Source organism: Aethalodelphis obliquidens, unplaced genomic scaffold, assembly GCF_003676395.1.
Source record: "Aethalodelphis obliquidens isolate GAN/ISIS:26980383/991018 unplaced genomic scaffold, ASM367639v1 scaffold89, whole genome shotgun sequence".
NCBI lineage: Eukaryota > Metazoa > Chordata > Mammalia > Artiodactyla > Delphinidae > Aethalodelphis > Aethalodelphis obliquidens.
In genome coordinates this window covers 4,988,464-5,011,841 of record NW_020838033.1, presented here as the reverse complement: position 1 = coordinate 5,011,841, position 23,378 = coordinate 4,988,464, and the positions used below count along the sequence as shown (strand labels likewise).

The 23,378-nt window shown below is 39.2% G+C and overlaps 1 protein-coding gene across 1 annotated transcript; it reads left to right on the top strand.

The window, feature by feature from the left end:
* The first annotated feature begins 5,488 nt into the window (after window positions 1-5,488).
* On the top strand, window positions 5,489-10,694 carry KRT24 (keratin 24). Its single transcript, XM_027094724.1, is given in 11 exon segments — window positions 5,489-6,475; window positions 6,477-6,750; window positions 7,545-7,627; window positions 7,974-8,130; window positions 8,394-8,549; window positions 8,745-8,876; window positions 9,414-9,631; window positions 9,839-9,887; window positions 9,890-9,968; window positions 10,167-10,189; window positions 10,191-10,694. Coding segments are annotated over 11 exon segments (1,503 nt in total). The 5' UTR covers window positions 5,489-6,224; the 3' UTR covers window positions 10,272-10,694.
* Window positions 10,695-23,378: the final 12,684 nt, after the last annotated feature.

Genomic DNA, 23,378 nt, shown 5'->3' with positions numbered 1-23,378 from the left:
GAGGAAATAGGCAATCTACCCGAAAAAGAATTCAGAGTAATGATAGTAAAAATGACCCAAATCTTGGAAATAGAATAGAGGCACGGATTGAGAAAATACAAGAAATGTTTAACGAAGATCTAGAACTAAAGAACAAACAAACAGACATGAACAACACAATAACTGAAATGAAAAATACACTAGAAGGAATCAGTAACACAATAACTGAGGCAGAAGAACGGATAAGTGAGCTGGAAGACAAAATGGTGGAAATAACTGCTGAGGAGCAGAATAAAGAAAAAAGAATGATAAGAATTGAAAACAATCTCAGAGACCTCCAGGACAACACTAAATGCAACAACATTCAAACTATAGAGGGTCCCAGAAGAAGAGAAAAAGAAAGGGTCTGAGAAAATATTTGAAGAGATTATAGTGGAAAACTTCCCTAACATGGGAAAGGAAATAGTCTCCCAAGTCCAGGAAGCACAGAGAGTCCCATACAGGATAAACCCTAGGAGAAACACACCAAGACACATATTAATCAAACTAACAAAAATTAAATTCAATGAAACAATATTAAAAGCAGCAAGGGAAAAACAGAAAATAACATACAAAGGAATCCCCATAAGGTTATCAGCTGATTTTTTAGCAGAAACTCTGCAGGCCAGAAGGGAGTGGTAGGATATATTTAAAGGGATGAAGGAGAAAAACCTACAACCAAGATTACTCTACCCAGCAAGGATCTCATTCAGATTCGATGGAGAAGTCAAAAGCTTTTCAGACAAGCAAAAGTTAAGAGAAGTCAGCACGACCAAACCAGCTTTACAACAAATGCTAAAGAAACTTCTCTAGGTGGGAGACACAAGAGAAGAAAAAGATCCACAAAAACAAACCCAAACAAAGTGAGAGAGTGGCATGGACATATATACATTACCAAATGTAAAATAGATAGCTAGTGGGAAGCTGCCACATAGCACAGGGAGATCAGCTCGGTGCTTTGTGTCCCCCCTACAGGGGTAGGATAGGGAGGGTGGGAGGGAGACACAAGAGGGAAGAGATATGGGAATGTACGTATATGTATAGCTGATTCACTTTGTTATACAGCAGAAACTAACACACCATTGTAAAGCAATTATACTCCAGTAAAGATGTTACAAAAGAAAACCAAAAACAATTAAGAAAATGGTAATAGGAACATACATATCAATAATAACCTTGAATGTAAATGGATTAAATGATCCAACCAAAAGACACAGACTGGCTGAATGGATACGAAAGCAAGACCCATATATATGCTGTCACCAAGAGACCCACTTCAGACCTAGGGAGACATACAGACTGAAAGTCAAGGGATGGAAAAAGATATTCCATGCAAATGGAAATCAAAAGAAAGCTGGAGTAGCAATACTCATATCAGATAAAATAAACTTTAACATAAAGAATGTTACAAGAGATAAGGAAGGACACTACATAATGATCAAGGGACCAATCCAAGAAGATATAACAATTATAAATGTTTATGGACCCAACATAGGAGCACCTCAACACATAAGGCAAATGCTAACAACCATAAAGGGGAAATCGACAGCAACACAACAATAGTAGAGGACTTTAACACCCCACTTACACCGATGGACAGATCATCCAAACAGAAAATAAATAAGGAAACACAAGCTTTAGATGACACAATATACCAGATAGATTTAATTGATATTTATAGAACATTCCACCCAAAAGTGGCAGAATACACTTTCTTCTCAAGTGCACACAGAACATTCTCCAGGATAGATCACATCTTGGGTCACAAATCAAGCCTCGGTAAATTTAAGAAAATTGAAATCATATCAAGCATCTTTTCTGACCATAACGCTATGAGGTTGGAAATCAATTAGAGGAAAAAAACTGTAAAAACCACAAATACATGCAGGCTAAACAGTGCACTACTAAATAACCAAGAGATCACTGAAGAAATCAAAGAGGAAATTTAAAAATACATAAAAACAAATGACAATGAAAACACAATGACCCAAAAGCAGTTCTAAGAGGGAAGTTTATAGAAGTTCAAGCTCACCTCAAGAAACAAGAAAAATCTCAGATACACAATCTAACCCTACACCTAAAGCAACTAGAGAAAGAAGAACAAAGAAAACCCAAAGTCAGTACAAGGAAAGAAATCACAAATATCAGAGAAGAAATAAATGAAATACAAACAAAGAAAACAATAGCAAAGATCAATAAAACTAAAAGCTGGTTCTTTGAGAAGATAAACAAAATTGATAAACCCTTAGCCAGACTCATCAAGAAAAAAAGGGAGAGGATGCAAATAAATAAAATTAGAAATGAAAAAGGAGAAATCATAACTGATGCTGCAGAAATACAAAGGATTATAAAAGACTACTACAAACAACTATATCCCAATAAAATGGAAACCACGAAGAAATGGACAAATTCTTGGAAAGGTACAGTTTTCCAAGACTGAACCAGGAAGAATTAGAACATATAAACAGACCTATCACAAGTAATGACATTGAAACTGTAATTTAAAATCTTTCAAAAAACAAAAGCCCAGGACCGGATAGCTTCACAGGTGAATTCTATCAAACATTTAGAGAAGAGCTAACACCTATCCTTCTCAAACTCTTCCAAAAAATTGCAGAGGGAGGAACACTCCCAAATTCATTCTACGAGGCCACCATCACCCTGACACCAAAACCAGACAAAAATATCACAAAAAAAGAAAATTATAGACTGATGAACATAGATGCAAAAACCCTGAACAAAATACCAGCAAACAGAATCCAACAACATATTAAAAGGATCATACACCATGACCAAGTGGGATTTATCCCAGGGATGCAAGGATTCTTCAATATATGCAAAACAATCAATGTGATACACCAAATTAACAAATTAAGGAATAAAAACCATATGATCATCTCAGTAGATGCAGAAAAAGCTTTTGACAAAATTCAACACCATTTATGATAAAAAAAAACTCTCCAGAAAATGGGCATAGAGGGAACCTACCTCAACATAATAAAAGGCCACATATGACAAACGCACAGCAAACATCATACTCAATGGTGAAAAACTGAAAGCATTTCCACTAAGATCAGGAGCAAGACAAGGATATCCACTCTTATTAAACATAGTTTTGGAAGTCCTAGCCATGGCAATCAGAGAAGAAAAAGAAATAAAAGGAATACAGATTGGAAAAGAAGTAAAACTGTCACTGTTTTCAGATGACATGATACTATACATAGAGAATCCTAAAGATGCCACCAGAAAACTACTAGAACTAATCAATTAATTTGGTAAGGTTGCAGGATACAAAATTAATTCACAGAAATCTCTGGCATTCCTATACACTAACAATGAAAAATCAGAAAGAGAAATCAAGGAAACAAACCCATTCACCATCACAACAAAAAGAATAAAATACCTAGGAATAAACCTACCTAAGGAGTCAAAAGACTTGTACTCAGAAAACCATAAAACACTGATGAAAGAAATCAAAAATGACATAAACAGATGGAGAAATATACCATGTTCTTGGATTGGAAGAATCAATATTGTGAAAATGACTATACTACCCAAAGCAATCTACAGGTTCAGTGCAATCCCTATCAAATTATCAATGGCATTCTTCACAGGATTCAAACAAAAAACTTTAAATTCGTATAGAAACACAACAGACCTTGAATAGCCAAGGCAATCTTGAGAAAGAAAAACGGAGCTGGAGGAATCAGGCTCCCTGACTTCAAACTATACTACAAAGCTACAGTAATCAAGAAAAGTATGATACTGGCACAAAAACAGAAATCTAGGTCAATGGTACAGAATAGAAAGCCCAGAGATAAACCCACACACATATGGTCACCTAATTTATGACAAAGGAAGCAAGAACATACAATGGAGAAAAGACAGCCTCTTCAGTAAGTGGTGCTGGGAAAACTGGACAGCTACATGGAAAAGAATGAAATTAGAACACTCCCTAACACCATACACAAAATACACAAAAATAAGACCAGACACTATAAAACTCTTAGAGGAAAACATAGGAAAAACACTCTGACATAATCCACAACAAGATCCTTTTTGACCCACCTCCTAGAGTAATGGAAATAAAAACAAAAATAAACACATGGGATCTAATGAAACTTAAAAGCTTTTGCACAGCAAAGGAAACCTTAAGCAAAATGAAAAGACAGCCCTCGGAATGGGAGAAAATAGTTGCAAGCGAAGCAACTGACAAAGGATTAATCTCCAAAATATACAAACTGCTCACGTAGCTCAGTATCAAAGAAACAAACAATTCAACTAAAAAATGGGCGGAAGACCTAAATAGACATGTCACCAAAGAAGACATACAAATGGCCAGGAGGCACATGAAAAGATGCTCAACATCACTAATTGTTAGAGAAATGCAAATCAAAACTACAATGAGGTATCACCTCACACCTGTCAGAACGGCCATTATCAAAAAGTCTAGAAACAATAAAGGCTGGAAAGGGTGTGGTGAAAAGGGAACGCTCCTGCACTGTCAGTGAGAATGTAAATTGATACAACCACTATGGAGAACAGTATGAAGTTTCCTTAAAATACTAAAACTAGAACTACCATATGACCCAGTGATCCCACTACTGGGCATATACCCTGAGAAAACCATAATTCAAAAACAGACATGTATCACAATGTTCATTGCAGCACTGTTTACAGTAGCCAGGATATGGAACCAACCTAAATGCCCGTCGACAGATGAATGGATAAAGAAGATGTGGCACATATATACAATGGAATATTACTCAGCCATAAAAAGAAATGAAACTGAGTTATTTGTAGTGAGGTGGTTGGATGTAAAGTCTGTCATACAGAGTGAAGTAAGTCAGAAAGAGAAAAACAAATACCATATGCTAACACATATATATGGAATCTAAAAAGAAAAAAAAAGGTACTGATGAACCTAGGGGCAGGGCAGGAATAAAGACATAGACATAGAGAATGGACTTGAGGACACGGGGTGGGGGCGGGGGAAGCTGGGGCAAAGTGAGAGTAGCATCGACATATGTACACTGCTGAATGTAAAATAGCTAGCTAGTGGTAAGCAGCAGCATAGCACAGGGAGATCAGCTCAGTGCTTTGTGACCACCTAGAGGGGGTGGGGTAGGGAGGGTGGGAGGGAGGCTCAAGAGGGAGGGGGATATGGGGATATATATATGCATATGGCTGATTCACTTTGTTGTACAACAAATAAACTAACACAGTATTGTGCAGCAGTTATACTCCAATAAAGATCTATTTTTAAAAAGTGATTCATATAAAATTTTTTTAAATAAAATAAAAACTAAAATAAATTTAGGGCATTCCCTGGCCGTCCAGTGGTTAGGACCCTGTGCTTCCACTGCTGGGGGCATGGGTTCAATCCCTGGTCAGGGAACTAAGATCCCATATGCCCTGTGGCACAGCCAAAAAAATAATAATAAATAAATTTTAAAAGAAGTGACTCAGATCCCCTTCTCCAGCTATCAAAGAAATCAACATTATCTCTTTGTTTCTTAGGATTTGATTCTAAAGAAGGAAATTGGTATCATTATATCAGAGTCAAATTCAATCAGAAAGAAAAGCATCTTTGTAGCACAATCATCTAAAATCACAAACTTCAACAACCTTAGAAATATGCTGATTGAAGTAATCACGGAGAAGGACAATTAAGTAAATCTGAAACAAATGCTGATTCTAAAGCTCATTTCAACTTTAAGAGAACAATATGAACAAAAAGTCACAAGTTTGATGGGAAATTTCCATTCTGGTCCTAGTAAGTATTTTAATTACATCTGTTAATCTGGGAATGTGCTCTGCAACTGGGAAATCATGAAGCAAATTTAACAGAACTGCTCTTTCCGAAAAGAATTATCACTCATCAAAACCTCTGAAAGGTTAAAACTATAATTCTGAAAAATAGTTTTTTTTGCTTTGGGCCACCTTTTTTTTTTCTTTTTTTCTTGAGATAGTAAATGCCCTGAGGCTCTGACCCAGCTTCAGAAAAAAAGCCAGTAGAGTGAATTCGGGAGGAAAAAAATATATATCCAATTGAGGATGAGCAAAAGGGTAACAGGAATTAAGAACTGACATGGAAAAGGAATACCCTAAAAGTATGTATATAAGGGCCAAAAAGGCAGCTTGCAAATAGGTTGTTTCCGATCTCCTCTCCTCACCTGGACGAACCAATCCTTTGCAGGAACACCATGTCTTGCTCATCTCTAGTGTCCTCCTCCGGGGCTGGTGGCAGCAGCTTCAGCAGCAGAAGCAGATGCAGTCTGGGGGGAGGCTCTGCCCGGGGATTCCGAGGAGGGGCCAGCAGCTGTGGCCTGAGTGGGGGCTCCAGCAGGGGCTTTGGAGGCAGCTTTGGAGGTAGTTTTGGTAGCTGCTCAATAGGGGGCGGTTTGGGAGGAGCTTCAGCCTCTGGGATTGGCTTTGGTGGAGGGGCTGGATTCGGCAGGGGGTACTAGCGGAGGCTTCTACAGCTATGCTGGTGGTATGGGTGGTGGTGTTGGCCATGGGGGGCTTTTCTCTGGAGGTGAAAAGCAAACCATGCAGAACCTCAGTGACTGGCTGGCCAATTACCTAGACAAAGTCAGAGCCCTGGAGAAGGCTGATCTGGAGAACAAAATCAAGGAGTGGTATGACAAATTTGGGCCTGGGTCTGGAGTTGGTGGAGCTGGAAGAGATTACAGTAAATACTATCCAATCATTGAAGATCTTAGGAATCAGGTGAGACACTAGCCATGTCTGAATTTCTATTACTTCTGTAGCTTTCCCATTTATTCAGATCATGGACCATGATGGTGAATTTAAATCAAGGAATTATTTGAAAACATATCTGTTTTGTTGTATATGTAAAACGGGACTTGGTGTGCTTTAACTATGACAGTATTGTATATACGACATCCAACCACATTAATTTTGTTTGCATCTTACATTTGAGTATTTCTACATAAGAGTAAAATTTATACAATGCCAGGTAGCTGATTAACATAAGAGTGATGGCTATGAGTTGACACAAGCTTCATCTAATTATTTCGTGATTAATTCTGGCAGGTTGATGTATTTTAGTGTCTTGCTAGATTTAAATCGTCTTACAACTATTTTTCTTCCTAGAAAGTCTGGTGCAAATGTTGTCTGAGAATGTGGTGGAATCTAAAATGTTTAACCACGGTTGTATGGGAAGTATATTTTTAAAGACTTTTTTGAAGTGGAATTCATGTTTCACACTGTTTCTGAAAGAGCCCATAGAACAACTGATCTTCCAAAGCATCAGAAATATTCAGAGGATTGTGTTCTGTAAAGCAACGTTCCATGCCCATTCCGATAAATGTGCAAGTTGTTAATTTTTGCAGAAAGATGTCTAAATACATTAGGATTATCAATGCAGTGTCATTACTAAGCACATTTTCAAAGCAATTCACCTTTAAAAGCTAACTCAGGAGACATCTACTCTCACAGGTGGGCATGTAGACACAGGTAAAAAGCATCCATGATTTATTCACTATTATTGTCTTTTCTAGATCCTTACTGCCACTATCGAAAATGCTGGGATTGTTCTGCAAATTGACAATGCCAGACTGACTGCTGATGACTTCAGACTGAAGTAAGAAAAATGAAGACTTGAAAACAAACGTCCTAAGGGAAATAAAATTCAATCCCTTGGCTTAGTTTACTCTAAATTTTAAAGAAACCTTTTAGGGGATCAAGACCTGAATTCACAAACATCCCAAGGGTACATTTTAAAAACCATCATTCCACCAACAAGAAAAGAAAGGCAGCTTCAGGATGAAATTTTTGTTATCAAAAATATTGGCCATCAATAGAATTAATGTAAGGCTCAGATTTTTCTTTACAAGGGAAAAACCCCTAAGAGAAAACTTAGCCTTCAATGATCAAATATGAAAGGATGGACCGTACTCTTTGAAATGGGCTGTACTGTACCCTTCCAGATACAAGAACGAGCTGCATCTCCGGCAGCCCGTGGAGGCTGACATCAATGGCCTGCAGAAAGTGCTGGATGACCTGACCATGACTCGCTCTGACTTGGAGATGCAGACTGAGAGCCTCACAGAGGAGCTGGCCTACCTGAAGAAGAACCACCAGGAGGTAGGAACACGGTCCACGATTAAATGACTGGCCTACAGAGTTTCCCCCACATCCATTCTATGACAGTAAATTCCATCTGGATGGATTTCCAACTTCTATAACCGGGGGAGAAAAGTAATGATGAGAAAACTATATGTGAATTTGTTGGGTTCTTTTTTTCCCCTTCAGTGTGCTAGTTTCAACCTTCTGTTGGCTTAAGCACATTTTAGGAAGGCATTGCTTTTCAGTCTTCATCACTCTGGTCTATTTTCCCTTCATGCTAGGAAATGAAGAGTATGCAACGAAGCTCCGGAGGGGATGTGACCGTAGAACGGAACCCAGGGACGGACCTGACTAAGTTACGGAATGACATGAGGGCACAGTATGAGGACCTGGCTGAGCGGAACCACTGCGAGGCTGAAGAGCAGTTCAACGAGCAGGTAGATCATCACCCTGAGCCTCCGAGCCCTGCCTGCAGCCACACACACACACACACACACACACACACACGCACACACACGCACACGCGCGCGCACCACTTCCGCTCAGCTCATCAGCCTCATCTCATCAGCCCCATCTCATCAGCCTCAACTCATCATCAGCCTGCAACGAGACTGCATTTCATTTGTATTTAGAGCGCATCTCTGCAAGCACAGATCTCTACCGATGCTGATGCCAGGCCAGCCAGTTCCACCAAGAATGAGATCACAGAACTGAAACGCACTCTGCAAGCCCTGGAAATTGAGCTGCAGTCCCAACTGGCCATGGTTTGTGCAAAGAGCTTTTCAAAAATCTCCAGTGGAGCAATTCGGTTTTCTTTGCCAAGATGTTCCACTTGGCACATAATAAATGCAGGATTAGGGAGGACTGTATTGTAGTTGTTGAAAGCATGAGACATTCCAGTTAAAAGTAATATATCTATTTCCATAAAAGATTTCGTTTTAAAAAAGTAATGGCAACAAAAATTAAGGAAGCAATGATAGAGCAATAGAGCTTGTAACTCATGGAAAGTGCATTTCTCCTAGTATCTTATAAAATGTAGTTTTTAAATCATCCAATGATTTATTTTCATCATGAAATTTTTATTTGCTTTTTCCCTTAGAAAAGCTCCCTGGAGAGATCAGCTCGGTGCTTTGTGACTGCCTGGAGGGGTGGGATAGGGAGGGTGGGAGGGAGACGCAAGAGGGAAGAGATATGGGGACATATACATATGTGTAACTGATTCACTTTGTTATAAAGCAGAAACTAACACACCACTGTAAAGCAATTATACTCCAATAAAGATGTTAAAAAGAAAAGAAAAGAAAAGCTCCCTGGAAGGAACCTTGGCTGACACGGAGGCTGGCTACATGGTACAGCTGTCACAAATTCAGATGCAGATCAGCGGCCTGGAGGAGCAGATCTGCCAGATCTGGGGTGAGACTGAACGCCAGAACACAGAGTATGAGCAGCTGCTGGACATCAAGACCCGCCTGGAGATGGAGATTGATCCCCACCACTGCCTGCTTGATGGAGAAGGAGGGTAAATGAAAGTCAGGAACATGCTAAACACAGACCTTGGTGTATTTACATTATGAAACCAAAAAGGGGCTTGGGGACCAGACTTGTATTTATAAAGTAAAAGAGTCCAATCAAATGACAGCTGCCTTCATGGGAAAGAGCCCTCTGCATGGAGGGTTTCTCCTGCCTTTGCAAACTGCAAAGGAAAACAATTCTTTTTTTTCTCCAGTGGTTCTGGTTTTGGAGGATCTGATTTTAGAAACTCGGGATCAGAAACACGGGGTCCAGAAACACCGGATCCAGGGATTCATCCATGTCTAGTGACTCAAGATCTGGAAGCTGTTCTGTCCAAGGAAGAGGTAGATATTTTTTTCATGTTCCTGATAATTTTATAATTGAAACGTAAAGGCACGCATTGCTTGTCATATAAAAAGTGTATACTAGTGTTCACGTCATCTTACCCAGACAGAACATACTCAGCGAATGCATTTGGATTTCTCTTGATGTATGTTTCTGTGACAGTTTCCAGACTGACATTGTGATTCTTTGATTTTCAGATCCAAGCTAGACTAGAGTGACTAAAGACCATCGTAGAGGAGGTGGTGGATGGCAAAGTTGTCTCATCTCAAGTCAGCAACGTTTCTGAGGTGAAACTTAAATAGGCAATTTCCAGATCAACAAGAGTGTCCTTCAGAGAAAACAATCTAAAAGACACGAATGAAGAAGCTGCATCAATCTAGCCATCTTTCCGGCTAACTTCGGGAAAAAGTTTCCATACAGAAATAGATGACTAACCAATTTTTCTGCATCTTTTTCTTTTCTTATTAGAATTCTCTTGAAAAAGTTGAAATGACAGCTTTGCTCTAATTGTTTCTATGCTTCAATAAATTTACTTTTGCAAGTCAACTAAATTATTTCTGAATATTTTTAAAGAAATGCAATATTTTACCCAGAAATGAAGTTCTAGATTATGATCTAGCTGCATTATCGTTACAAATAATAATGTACACATTATTCATTATTTACATAGTGTCTTCCTCATGAGAATGAAAATTATAGCCATTTTGTATGTGGGAATTTTTTTTTTTTTTGTGGTACGTGGGCCTCTTACTGTTGTGGCCTCTCCCGTTGCAGAGCACAGGCTCTGGACGCGCAGGCTCAGCGGCCATGGCTCATGGGCCCAGCCGCTCCGCGGCATGTGGGATCTTCCCGGACCGGGGCACGAACCCGCGTCCCCTGCATCGGCAGGCGGACTCTCAACCACTGCGCCACCAGGGAAGCCCCTGTATGTGGGAAATTTTAACATCACATTGGAACTTAGTGATAGCTGAAATTAGACCTCAGTGTCCCTAAAACTACAGCCAACAGCTTAGCCCACAAAAAAGGATGAGATTAAATAATCAGTCTATAATTATTAATGTCTAGTTTCTTTACGTCCATCACTGAACTGACTATTTCATGAGATAAAAAGAAACATAAGAGACTTCCCTGGTGATCCAGTGGGTAAGACTCTGCTCTCCCAGTGCAGGGAGCCCAGGTTCGGTCCCTGGTCAGGGAACTAGATCCCACATGCCGCAACTGAGACCCAGTGCAGCCAAAATTAATTAATTAATTGATTAATTTTAAAAAAAGAAACATAAGATATACCTCCTACTTCAAGAAGCTTACATTTTAGATGGAGAGAAAAGCTAAAAACACAAAGAAGATAGCAGACAATACAGGATGTTAACAGTGAAGGGCTTGATTCCACAGTATCTACCAGAAGTGCCGCAGGAATCTGACAGTGCACGTTTGCAGAGCTTTTAAGAGACTGGTCACAATAAAAGTCTTGGGAAAGAAGATGGGATATGTGATATGGTGCCAGATTTCCGAAAACCTTGAAAGTCCCAAAGGGAACAGATGCTCAGATATTTGCTCCCTTGTCAAATCTAGCCACACCTCTAACCAAAACTTGTCACTTAGCCAAGCTGGTGTTTCCTATTCCCACTCTCCATTGCTGAAGTCTTTTACCCCATGGGTGGTCCACAGAGCTCTGTCTTGTCTTGCTTGGGAAAAGAAGCCTGTTACAGTAGGGTAGGGGGTGGTATAGGTCAGTCTCAGGAAGAAACAGGCAAAGGACAAAGCCAGGCTGGGTAAGGACTTTCCCACTAAAGGAATTTAATATGACCAGACCACAAATTAGATCATCAATCCCACAAGCCAGTCCTTAAGAAAAGGACATGGGACTTGGCATAAAAACCCAAATTAAACATTACAAAAGAGTAAACCTGAATGTAATTCATGTAAATTGTACCTTCAAATATAAAATCAATAAGAGCTGCATGAGAGTATCAAACCTTAATAATAAAAACAACCAAATAATGTAGTTTGTTTTCCTCTAGGCACACTGAATAAAACATAAAAAATGAATCTGTAGGCACTCTGTAACCACAGAATGAAGTTGATAGCTAAGCATCAACCACTATTCAGAGAAAAAGAGCAACACTGTCTTAAGTCAAACGTATGTTTCCCATCAAAGCATTACAGCAAATTAAACCTTGGATGTTTCTCCTCTACTGAAAAGTTCAGAAATATGAACTCGCTGATTCAGCCTGGATTAAAGACAGAAGGACAGACATGGAAACCAGCTGTATGTGGCCTCCCATCGCAGTCATATCGGGAAAGCCTCTCTCCATGAGTCTTCCCACGTCCAGTCTTCTAGTCCTGTACCACCTGGGACCTATGTTTACGGCTAGTATTAGCCTCATGTCAGGGCAAAAGTATATGGCTACTCTGAAAATTGTCTTGAGGTGAAACCCTCATTCTGGGTTTCCTTGGCATGTGTTGAGATGCTGTATTTGTACTAAATGATCGTTTACAGATATGGAAAGGGCCAGATCACGGGTGCCAACATACTGAGATGCAGTAGAATGTGCAGTAAAATGAGCTCATTCGATTTTAAAAACTGAAATGATTGAACCATTTTGGATTGTGAAATTTATTTAGAGTGCTGAATAAAATGTTCAGGACAGGGTGTTCACACCTTATTATCTGCCCTAAAATTATTTTAAAACCACACAACAGGCATAGGCTTTATTTTCAAACTCTAAAGTTCAGCTCTCCAGTCGACTTTTAAGTAAGAGGAATGTGTTTCTTTTTTCTGAGTTGGACTTATGGACAAGAAGGAAGAGCCAATGCCAACCTGCATATAGACGTTCATTGTTGACCTTTGATCCAGAGATTCATAAGGTTCTTCTTGTCTTTCTGACCTCAAAGGACAATGGACAAGAACAGTGAGGATGCTGGAGGTGGCGTCCATCCTCACAGAGATTAGAAACAAGAGACAAGGGACTTCCCTTGTGGCTCAGTGGTTAAGAATCTGCCTACCAATGCGGGGGACACGGGTTCGATCCCCAGTCCGGGAAAATCCCACATGCCGCTGAGCAGCTAAGCCCGTGTGCCACAACTACTGAGCCTGCACTCTAGAGCCCACGAGCCACAACTACTGAGCCCACATGCCACAACTACTGAAGCCCGCGCGCCTAGAGCCCGTGCTCTGCAACAAGAGAAGCCACCGCAATGAGAAGCCGGCGCACCGCAGTGAAGAGTATCCCCCGGGCTTACCTGGTGTCGCAGTGGTTGAGAGTCCGCCTGCCGATGCCCCGGTCCGGGAAGATCCCATATGCCGCGGAGCGGCTGGGCCCGTGAGCCATGGCCGCTGAGCCTGCGCGTCCGGAGCCTGTGCTCCGCAACGGGAAAAGCCACAACAGTGAGAGGCCTGCGTACCACAAAAAAAAAAAAAAAAAAAAAAAAAAATCCTTAAAGTGATTCTATCAGAGATGAAGCATCCACTTTATCAGCTCTAAAAGGAGTTACTAATTGCTACCTCTCAATACTCTCCTGGAGGCATTGGGTTTTGCAGGGTTGAAGCCTTTCATGTCACACTTTGCCCAAAAATCAAGTCTATGGCAATTAATCTCTGGTCAAGGGAAAGGAAGACTTGTAGGGGAGAAATGTGGTTTAGGTGGCTTCTGGCGAGCTTTTCCCACCAACTTCGGGAGTGCCAACTTGGGAGCAGGTGAGGGAAGAATAGGATAAGAAATCTAAAGGACCGTTTCACAGTTTCCCTGGACCAGGTGGGGCTCTGGAGCAGGCAAACAGTATACTTGAATATAAAATCAAAGCATCGTATAAGAAATTTTGGACCTGGAGCTAATGGTCAAGAAGCAAAACAGAACTACAAGAAATATTACAGGATAATTGGGGAACTTCAAAACAAGGTAAGAAACTTTGCTACTGCTGGATGAAAGAACTACACTAAAAATGACAAAATATTAAAAGATTAGGAACATCTTACACATATACCTGTACTTTTCTCAATTTAACCAGATTAAGGCATTTAACAAGCAACAAAATATACCTCTTAGCAATATAAGGTTTTTTTCTAATTAGCTCACTTTTATATAGTTCATTTTATGGAAGGAGTTGTAGAAATGTCTCCAAAATACTTAAATGAAATTAGACTAAGTAAATTGCCTACAGTTATTTTATTCTCAAAAGAAGAGATAAATGCTATAAAGAAATATTTAAGCAATTATTTAATGTATTTGTCATTAAGGAATCATATACATCTAAAATTTCATTGAAGACCCTGAAATTGTCATCGCTAAATACCAGTGTACAGAAGTTACAAATGTGAGTGTAACAAACACAACTTTTTTGTGTCCTGCTTTCCCAGATATCAGATGCAACCATTAACGACACCAGCTTCATGCTGCAGACTGACAATATAAAACTAGTAGCCGACAGCTTCAGACAGAGTAAGACATGGTTACCTTCAATGGCAGTCACATAAGCCAAGGAGAGAAACGCTACGTGAAGTCATGCTTATTTTTATACTGGAGTCACAAGTTATGAAAAGAGTGTTTTTCTTTTTAGAAATAAATGAAATCCTAAAAATGAAAAAAAATTTTAGCTGAATACACTATAGAAGGCCTGTATTTACAAGAATGTTTTGTGTTCAAATAATCACTACCTAATTTATGTTTCATAAGTAAGAATTATTTCATTTATGTAAAGTTGAAAAACATGTACTGTACCATTACGAAACGATGTATGGTTTAGTGATGCAAACAAAAAAGGTTAAACTAAAAAGAACAGCAAATAAAATATAAACGCAAAATTCAGGGTCAGGAAGAGGGCATACAAGTGACTCAATTGTACTGGTAATGACAACGTTTCATTTCTGAGTGTGGTTCATGGGTATCTGCTGCATTGTTTTTCTCAATACATTGTACACAGTTTATAATTATTACCTTGCATCTATTCAATAATGCTTTTAGTTTCAATAAAGTAAAAAGGCTTGAATTTTAAAGGAAGGATTTGAATAGGCAGACATGAAGCCAATATGAATGAAGGAAAAGTGATAGGACTGACCATGATTTACATGGAACTATGACGTTGAATCTGGCAGAACAAAGAATTCACCTTTGGAGAATGACAGGGATAAGACTAGATACATGGAATAGGGTCAAACCATGGAGGGTCTTAGCTTCTCTGAGGAGTAGAAACTAATGTTAAGCTCCACAGAGAACTCTTGGAAGCTTTAGGCTTAGGAGAAACCTATCAAGGGTTGATTAAGGAAATTAATACAACCTCTGCACACAAGATGGATTGGAGCGGTGGGGATAGAGACTAGAGACAAAGTGAGTAGCTTACTGTAGCAACTCAAGGATAAATTGAAATTTTTCTGGATTGAGATAATCCTGGGAGAAATAAAGAATCTGGAGACAGGATTTGGACAATTACTAGACTTTAAAGAGCTAAGACAGGGTAAACAAAAATTTTTCAATTTTAAAGCAGAATAAAAATTGGAAAGTTGGGAGGGAAAGCAGAATTAGGAGAAAAGATAATAGAGCAAGTTGTACGTATATTGAGTTTGATGTAACAATGGAATACCCAACTGGAAATATCCAATAGACAACCAGAGATACAATGGACAGTTGCCTACAAGTTTCACTAAGGTAAGTATGCAGAGCATGAAAAACACAGTAGTCTTAATTGGTATGTGAAATTTATTATACACAGCCAAAATCCTAACCAACTGGTAAACGGTCGGACTTTTAGAGTACACTTTAAAAATGACTTTACAACTAATACAACTCTAGAAATTCAGAACTAAATATATTTTGAGGTATGAATTATCTCAAGAAGCACAACAGAGAGGTCCTTTCCAGAAGTGAGTCACACACAAAAATACACATATTCAGAACGGAATCATGCAGAGTCCGTCTTGTAGGTACTCAACTCAACTCAAAAGACAGTTATTGATTGTTTAGAATAGGCAAGTACAGTAATAAGGTAATATAGCTGAACTATCAAAGGTATCATATAGCATCATACGGTTGAAAAAAGATCAAAGTTAATCCTAAAAGGTTAACATTTAGGATTCTCAAAGAGAACTGAAAATGTTGCCCTAATTCTCAATCAGTGCTGACTTCTGTGAAAATCTCTTTCAAGGTAAGAGTCACTGGTTTTCTAACCACTTGGAGAAGTTTCAAAGATAATGATTTTTGAGGGTAACTGAGCTTGTGGTACCTGTGGTACCACATATCACCCAATTTCACTTCTGGAGTCAGAAATCATAGATGGTGTGAGCCGCTGGGGAGATGAGCCATTTGACAAAAGTGATTATGAAGGAGTTGAAGCTTAATGGATTAGTATAATGATTTTTTCTGAAGGCAACAGTGTGGAGATATTTGTAAAAGGTGCAGCAGAACATGGAATCACTAAATGGCAACTATTCTTGCCCTACCGACAGCTTTGTTTTCATGTAGGCTGGACTAAATTTCAGAAAGTATTAATTTCCCAATGTGATCATTTGTATTTTAAGCCAAAAGACATCTTAAAATATATTAAAACTTTTATTTTTTTTTTTTTACTGAAAGCACCAGTGGTGTAAGAAGCAGAAGAGACATAAAAGTCAAATTGAGAGGCCAAAAAAAATGAAAAGGAAAATTTTAAATGTTCACAAATTTCAGAACATTTTATACCGCAAATAGTATTGCAGACTACAGCCTTCAAGAAATCAACAACTGTGTTAAGCACAAAATCAGAAAATGAATCTTGCACATTTTAACCTTAATACCAGATTCTTTCACAGATAGCTCAGAAGTTATTGTTAACTACACAAAGTTATAGTTAAAAGTAAGAAGGTAGCATAACTAAACCATCAATGGTATCATATAGGATCATACAGTTGAAAAAAGAGTGGGTTCTGTTTTACTCAATCTTTGAGATTAATATTGAGAATTTGCCAAAGAGAATAGAAAATGTTTTCCTAATTCTCAAACAGTGCTGACTTCAATGAACAGCTCTTTCAAGACATGAGTAGCTAGTCTTGTGGCTGCTTGGAGAGGTTTCAAAGATAATGATTTTTCAAGGTTAAAATCTACAGACTCCAGCATTTCCTCCAAACGCTCAAAATTGTTCACGAAGGTAGAAGTATTACATTCATGTAAAATGATATGATCTACAGGTGTAATTAAGTTGCATCACACAAAAATTGCCAGTATGCTGTATTAGTGTCTTTAATCTGAACACAGCCCCACGCGCAAGAGGAAAAGATTATCATTCAATCCTAAATATACAACAGTAATCCCTAAGAGAGCAACTCCTCTCATGGTTATACAATAAGAAAGTCAAAACAAACCAGAGCTTTGCCATGAACATTCCAGAACTCAAAACATACTTTTAAGAGAAGTTTGACAATAGCCACTCATTTTCAAGACAAGATATAACATCAATAAAAGATAATCTACTCTGGTATTCATTCGTTTGTTCAAAAGCAAGCGTTAAGTCTAAGGGGTTAGTAGGAAACCCCACTAAATTAGTGGGAGTTGGGGCAGTTTCCAAAGAAACAAGACATGCGCTCTTTGCCCTTGAGAAGTTCACAATCTAGTTAAGGAGAAAACAATTACCAAGCATTTTGAATCTCACTTAAAGGTTGTGAACAAATAAAATTTTTTTAATCTAAATATATTTTAAATGCATTTATTTAATAGCCAAAGTCAGAGTCTACCTCCTCCAAACCTGTGGGGAAATATCATTTTTTTAATAACAGTACAGCTAAAATTTCTTTTGTAAAATGTCTTTTTATAAAGAGCCTAAATGTACCACTTCCGAGATTTCTGTTTTTATATATAAAGCTTACTTAGAAAGGGATCCACGTGTAGATACCAGCTGCCATACTACCAGCTACACACATTGCGTCCTTCAAAGCTGTACAACAGTACTGAGCAGCTGAGGGTGCTTGGATACTCAGAGACTGACTGGAAAGTTGAAAGCAAGGGAAGAAGAGAAGGATGGGGAGACAAAAACAGATGCATCTGGTAGCAGCTGTCAGAGAGCAGAGTCCAGCCCAGAAGAAGTTAGAGGACTCTGCAATGGCAGCAGAAAACTAAGGAGGTGATAAGCACCATGGGGAAGTAAGAAGGCAGAAGGAGACACAGGTTGTGGAGAGTTTGCTTCTAGAATAGACATGTTCATCTAGCCAGTTTGTGCAGTGGGAGAGCTTTTAAACCTGAAAATAGAACTCAGTAATTCAAGCCATTATGTGAAGACCAATAAGCAAAAATAATATCCAAAGATATATGAACTTGGGTTACAAATAAGTACTAAGTCATACATTTGAATGTGATCCACACTGTTCTTTTCCCAGTGCCCACACAATCTGTCCTGGGGAAGCTACTGGAGAAAACAAAAGAGGAAAACTAAAGCTGAGTCCTGCATTCAAGGCATTTGAAACACAAACATGCTCAATTCTGAGGACCAGACAATCGCTACTATAACAGTTGTGTATCCAGCATGTATCCAGACCTAGGAAGCAACCAGCACTAACGTCAGAGAAGTTTCACACAGAGACACAGCTTGCTTAGCTAAGATGAATGTTCAAAGCCAAGCAGGGGAATTTCTGTAAACTTTTGTGTCCCCCACCATCAGCCACCCTCTGATTTTTCTACTTCCCACCAATCCCTCTTTACTGCTACTTTTTACCAGAAAACACTTTACATGAAGGCCACATCATCTGTGATAAGGGTTCAAAGTCTAGCATATAATGTCTACCCATATGTGCTAGAATGTTCCCTCCCAAAAAAAAAATGGTTTTTTTTAACCGATTCTGGCTATTTCATACAGACAGAAGCATGCAACATATGTCCTTTTGTGTCTGGCTTCTTTCACGTAGTGTGACGTTTTCAAGGTTCATGCATGTTGTAGCATGTATCAGTACTTCATCCCTTATTATGGCTGAATAATATTCCAGTGTATGGATATACCAAAATTTCTTTGTTCATTCACCTGTTGATGGAAACTTGCGTTATTTCCACATTTGGGGTATTATGATTAGTGCTGCTACCCATAAAGACACAAAGCAAATTGATGGTTACGTAGGCTGGGGGATCAGATGAATGACAAGTGACTGCTTAATGAATATGGGTTTCTTTTGAGGTGATGAAAATGGTTTGGAACTAGATACATGTGTTGGTTACCTTACCTTGTGAATGTACTAAATAAACTGTACATCTTTTAATGGTTAATTTTATGTTATGTGAATTTCACCTCAATTAATTTTTTTTAATTGCAAGGCAAAGCCTCCATTGCCACCTGCCTAAAATAGCGTTCTAAGTGTGGGCTAAACTACAAATAGGAAATGTTAGATATTTTAAAATAGATTGCCTATGACATGTAGGCTATCCTTCATAGCCAAGATCAGAGACTGCTTACTCCGTTAAACTTCTTGGGGAAATATAATTAAAAACAAAATCTTCTCATCCAGAAAACCTCTCCACAAAAGTATTAGAGAAAGAAAACATTTTGCTATTGAATAAGCATTAAACCAGAATGTGATGAACATCAAATTCCATCCACTGAGACCACAGACAGAAGGAAATCCTACCCTTTTATAGCCAAGCAGGTAAAACCCATTACATCCCTGTTCTCAAGACAAATGATAACCAGTCCTCAAGTAAGAGGGCTTGACATCATCACTTGTCACATAGTTCATCTGGTAATTGGGGCAACTTTACCTGGTGATTGGGGCTACCATCTGTGTTCACTAATGGCTTCATATAAAAGAAAAGTACACTTCTTGTAACAGGAGGTAGTTCTGCAGAGAGCCTCCTACCTTCCCACAAGAACTGGGAGACAGGGGTGCTATATTCCTTGGATGTTCACATTCCAAAACACGTTCCAGGTCCTTGAGAAAGAGATTCCTGGGTCATAAACCTGGCCAAAGGCTTGTTTAGGTTTGAAAAGGATTCACTTACATTTCAAAGAGACAGAGAAAGAATTTACAAGGTTTCTAAAGTAATTGCTCTAAGAAAAGAGAGGCGGGGGGGGGGGGTCTCTTCCCTTATTTTCGGTAAAGAGAATTAAGCCTCTTATTTTTCATTTGTATTTGCCCTTATAAGCCTTCTCTGATCTCCTCAGCAGAAAGTAATTACTCCCTCCTCAGAGGTGCCTTTCTGTGGTACTTCCCACTTTCTATCTTGAATTGAAGCAGTTTCAACAGGATCAGTATCTGTTTCCTTTCTGCACCCCTCCTGGTGCCCAGCACACTGCCCAGAGCTAACACTCAGAAAAGGCCCTGGACGACAGGAGAGAGCCTTGTGGCGATGGAAATGTCCTGTATCTTGACTGCATCAGTGTCGATATCCTGGTTGTCATTTTGTCCCTTTGTTCATAAGATGTTACTATTGGAGGTGCTCAGTAAAGGGCATGTGGGATTTCTCTGTCCTCTTCCTTACAGCTGAATCTACAATTACCTCAAAAGTTTCATTTAAAATTTTAAATGTCCTTGAATGAATGAACACATGTGAATTATGAACTGTCAAGTAATAGTTACAGAGTACTATCAAGAGAAATACAGACCAGGCTGAACAGAAGAAAACTCACAGCTGCATTCAGGGGAAGAGTTGAGCAGAATTAAGCGATGCCTTTAGGAAACTATGGGGACTATCAAACAGGATGCTAAAAACTGCTGTGCAGGGCAGGAAGCTATGAGAATGGACTAGGTAAAAAAAAAAAAAAAAAAAAATTAACAAAATTAAAATGTTTAGCAACATGGGTGGACCTAGAGATTATCATACTAAGTGAAGCGAGTCAGAGAGAAAACGACAAATACCATATGCTAGCACTTATATGTGGAATCTAAAATATGACGTAAATGAACCTAGCTACAAAACAGAAACAGACTCACAGACATAGAGAACAGACATGTGGTTGCCAGGGTGGTGAGGTGGGGGAGGGATGGATTGGAAGTTTGGGATTAGCAGAGGCAAACTCTTATATACAGAATGGATAAACAACAAGGTCCTACTGTATAGCACAGGGAACTATTCAATATTCTGTGATAAATCATAATGGAAAAGAATATGAAAAAGAATGTATATATATGTATAACTGAATCAGTTTGCTGTACAGCAAAAATTAACACAACACTGTAAATCAACTATATTTCAATAAAATAAACTTTTAAAAATGTTTAAAGAGAGACAAAAAGAAGACAAAAAGATAAAATCCAAGAAAGAATGAATGCAAGTAAAAGGGATTAAATTGTCTAGAATAAACTAAGATAAGAGGAAATTAACTAAGACTAGACTCTCCAGGACACTTACTAGAAGACAGCAGGGCCAATGTCATCAGGTAGAGGAAGGAGGTTTAGAAAAATCAGTATTTCAATGGCAGGAAGGGAAGCTAAGGGAACACCTGTCAAATTGGTGAAGATGTACTTGGGACCCAACCAAGATCTCTCTTTAGGGACCAGAAAAGAAAGGCCAATATTGTGGCTCAAGTGGGACCAGTGGATGGGTGCACAGTTTTAGCCTAAGAACTACAACTTCAAAGGTTGGGACCTCCAGATGAAAAAGGGGTAGAGAAAAGAAAATTGAACTATTCCTGGATAGTTTTGTTTAGCGCTTATGGTCTGCAATGATAACAATGTAACATGCATTGTATTTGTAATACACTGAAACTGTTTATAATTGATATCCTAAACTGGCCTCACTCTCTGGTAATGGTCATTTTTGGAGCATGAAACATCCATGTGTTGGGCTGCAATGAACAAGGTAGGAAGGGGAGTGCTGTGGAAAATGCCAGAGAAAATAGGACCCAAAAGCCAAATCTTTGGTTAGAGAAGTAGCCCTGGGTTTTACTCTTGAGTTTCAACAGCAAAGAATGAACTCAGTATCTGCCAAGAACACACTGGTGTGTGTACCATGCCTTGATTAATCACCCGACACGAAATGCATGTGCAGGACATATGGAAATGCATGTCAGCTTCGCTCACGCACCTTGAAACATGCTGGAAAATGCTGACAAACACATTCCAACACAGATCTGTCTAATTATATTCTTAATTGATACATGAAACACAAGATTAAACCAGATCGTGTGCAGGCATGTTCCCGTGAGAAAAATCAGCAATATAACAAAAAGAGGACAAACTAGCAAAGTAAAGTCCTGTCACTTACAACAATTTTTTTAAAGTACAAAAAAATACATCTTTATTTGCTGATGAATTATGCATCTACAATCCTATTAAATGGCGTGACTGATTTTAAAAGAAATTCACAATATTTAAGCTGCTAAAGAAATTACACTTAATAAGCAAAATAATACCCAGGCTCTATGAGATTATCCCCTAAATTAAAAGATCAGTTAGACTGATATGTCTGTCTAAAGAAAAGAGATTTGTATTTACAAATGCCTGGAGGAGAAATCCACTTGATAGAAACTTGTGTCACCATCAGTTCTATCTGGTACACTTTTTTTTTTTTTTTTTTGCTACGTTGGATCCTCGTTGCTGCGAGAGGGCTTTCTCTAGTTGTGGCGAGCGGGGGCTACTCTTCGTTGCAGAGCGCCAGCTTCTCTTTGGGGACATCTCTTGTTGCGGAGCACAAGCTCTAGGCGCGCAGGCTTCAGTAGTTGTGTCTCGTGGGTTGCTCCGCTGCATGTAGGATCTTCCCGTACCAGGGCTCTAACCTGTGTCGCCTGCATTGGCAGGAGGATTCTTAACCACTGCGCCACCAGAGAAGTCCCTCTGGTACACTTCTTAGAATAAAACCTGATCACAACATTTATGTGTAAGACAGGCAAAACACTAAATGGATTAAGATTCGGGACCCTCGTATACAACAAAATTAGGTACTTGAATGGGTGCCCAAGTACATACAGGGACTTCCCCACTAGCCCCATGGTTACTGAGCACTTTAAACATGGCTCATCCAAATTGAGATGGGCATAAAAATACACACTGGATTTCAAAGACAGTACCAAAAATAAAGGATGTAAAATATCTCATTAATAATTTATATTGGGGCTTCCCAGGTGGCGCAGTGGTTGAGCGTCCGCCTGCCGATGCAGGGGACACGGGTTCGTGCCCCGGTCTGGGAAGATCCCACATGCCGCGGAGCGGCTGGGCCCGTGAGCCATGTCCGCTGAGCCTGCGCGTCCGGAGCCTGTGCTCCGCAACGGGAGAGGCCACAACAGTGAGAGGTCCGCGTACCGCAAAAATAAATAAATAAATTAATAATAATAATAATAATAATAATTTATATTGAGGGAATTCCCTAGCAGTCCAGTGGTTAGGACTCAGCACTTTCACTGTTGGGGCCCGGGTTCAATCCCCGGTGGGGTAACTAAGATCCCACAAGCTGTGCGGCGTGGCCAAAAAAAAGCACAAATTTATATTTATGACATGATATATCTCAGATATATAAAATATAATATTA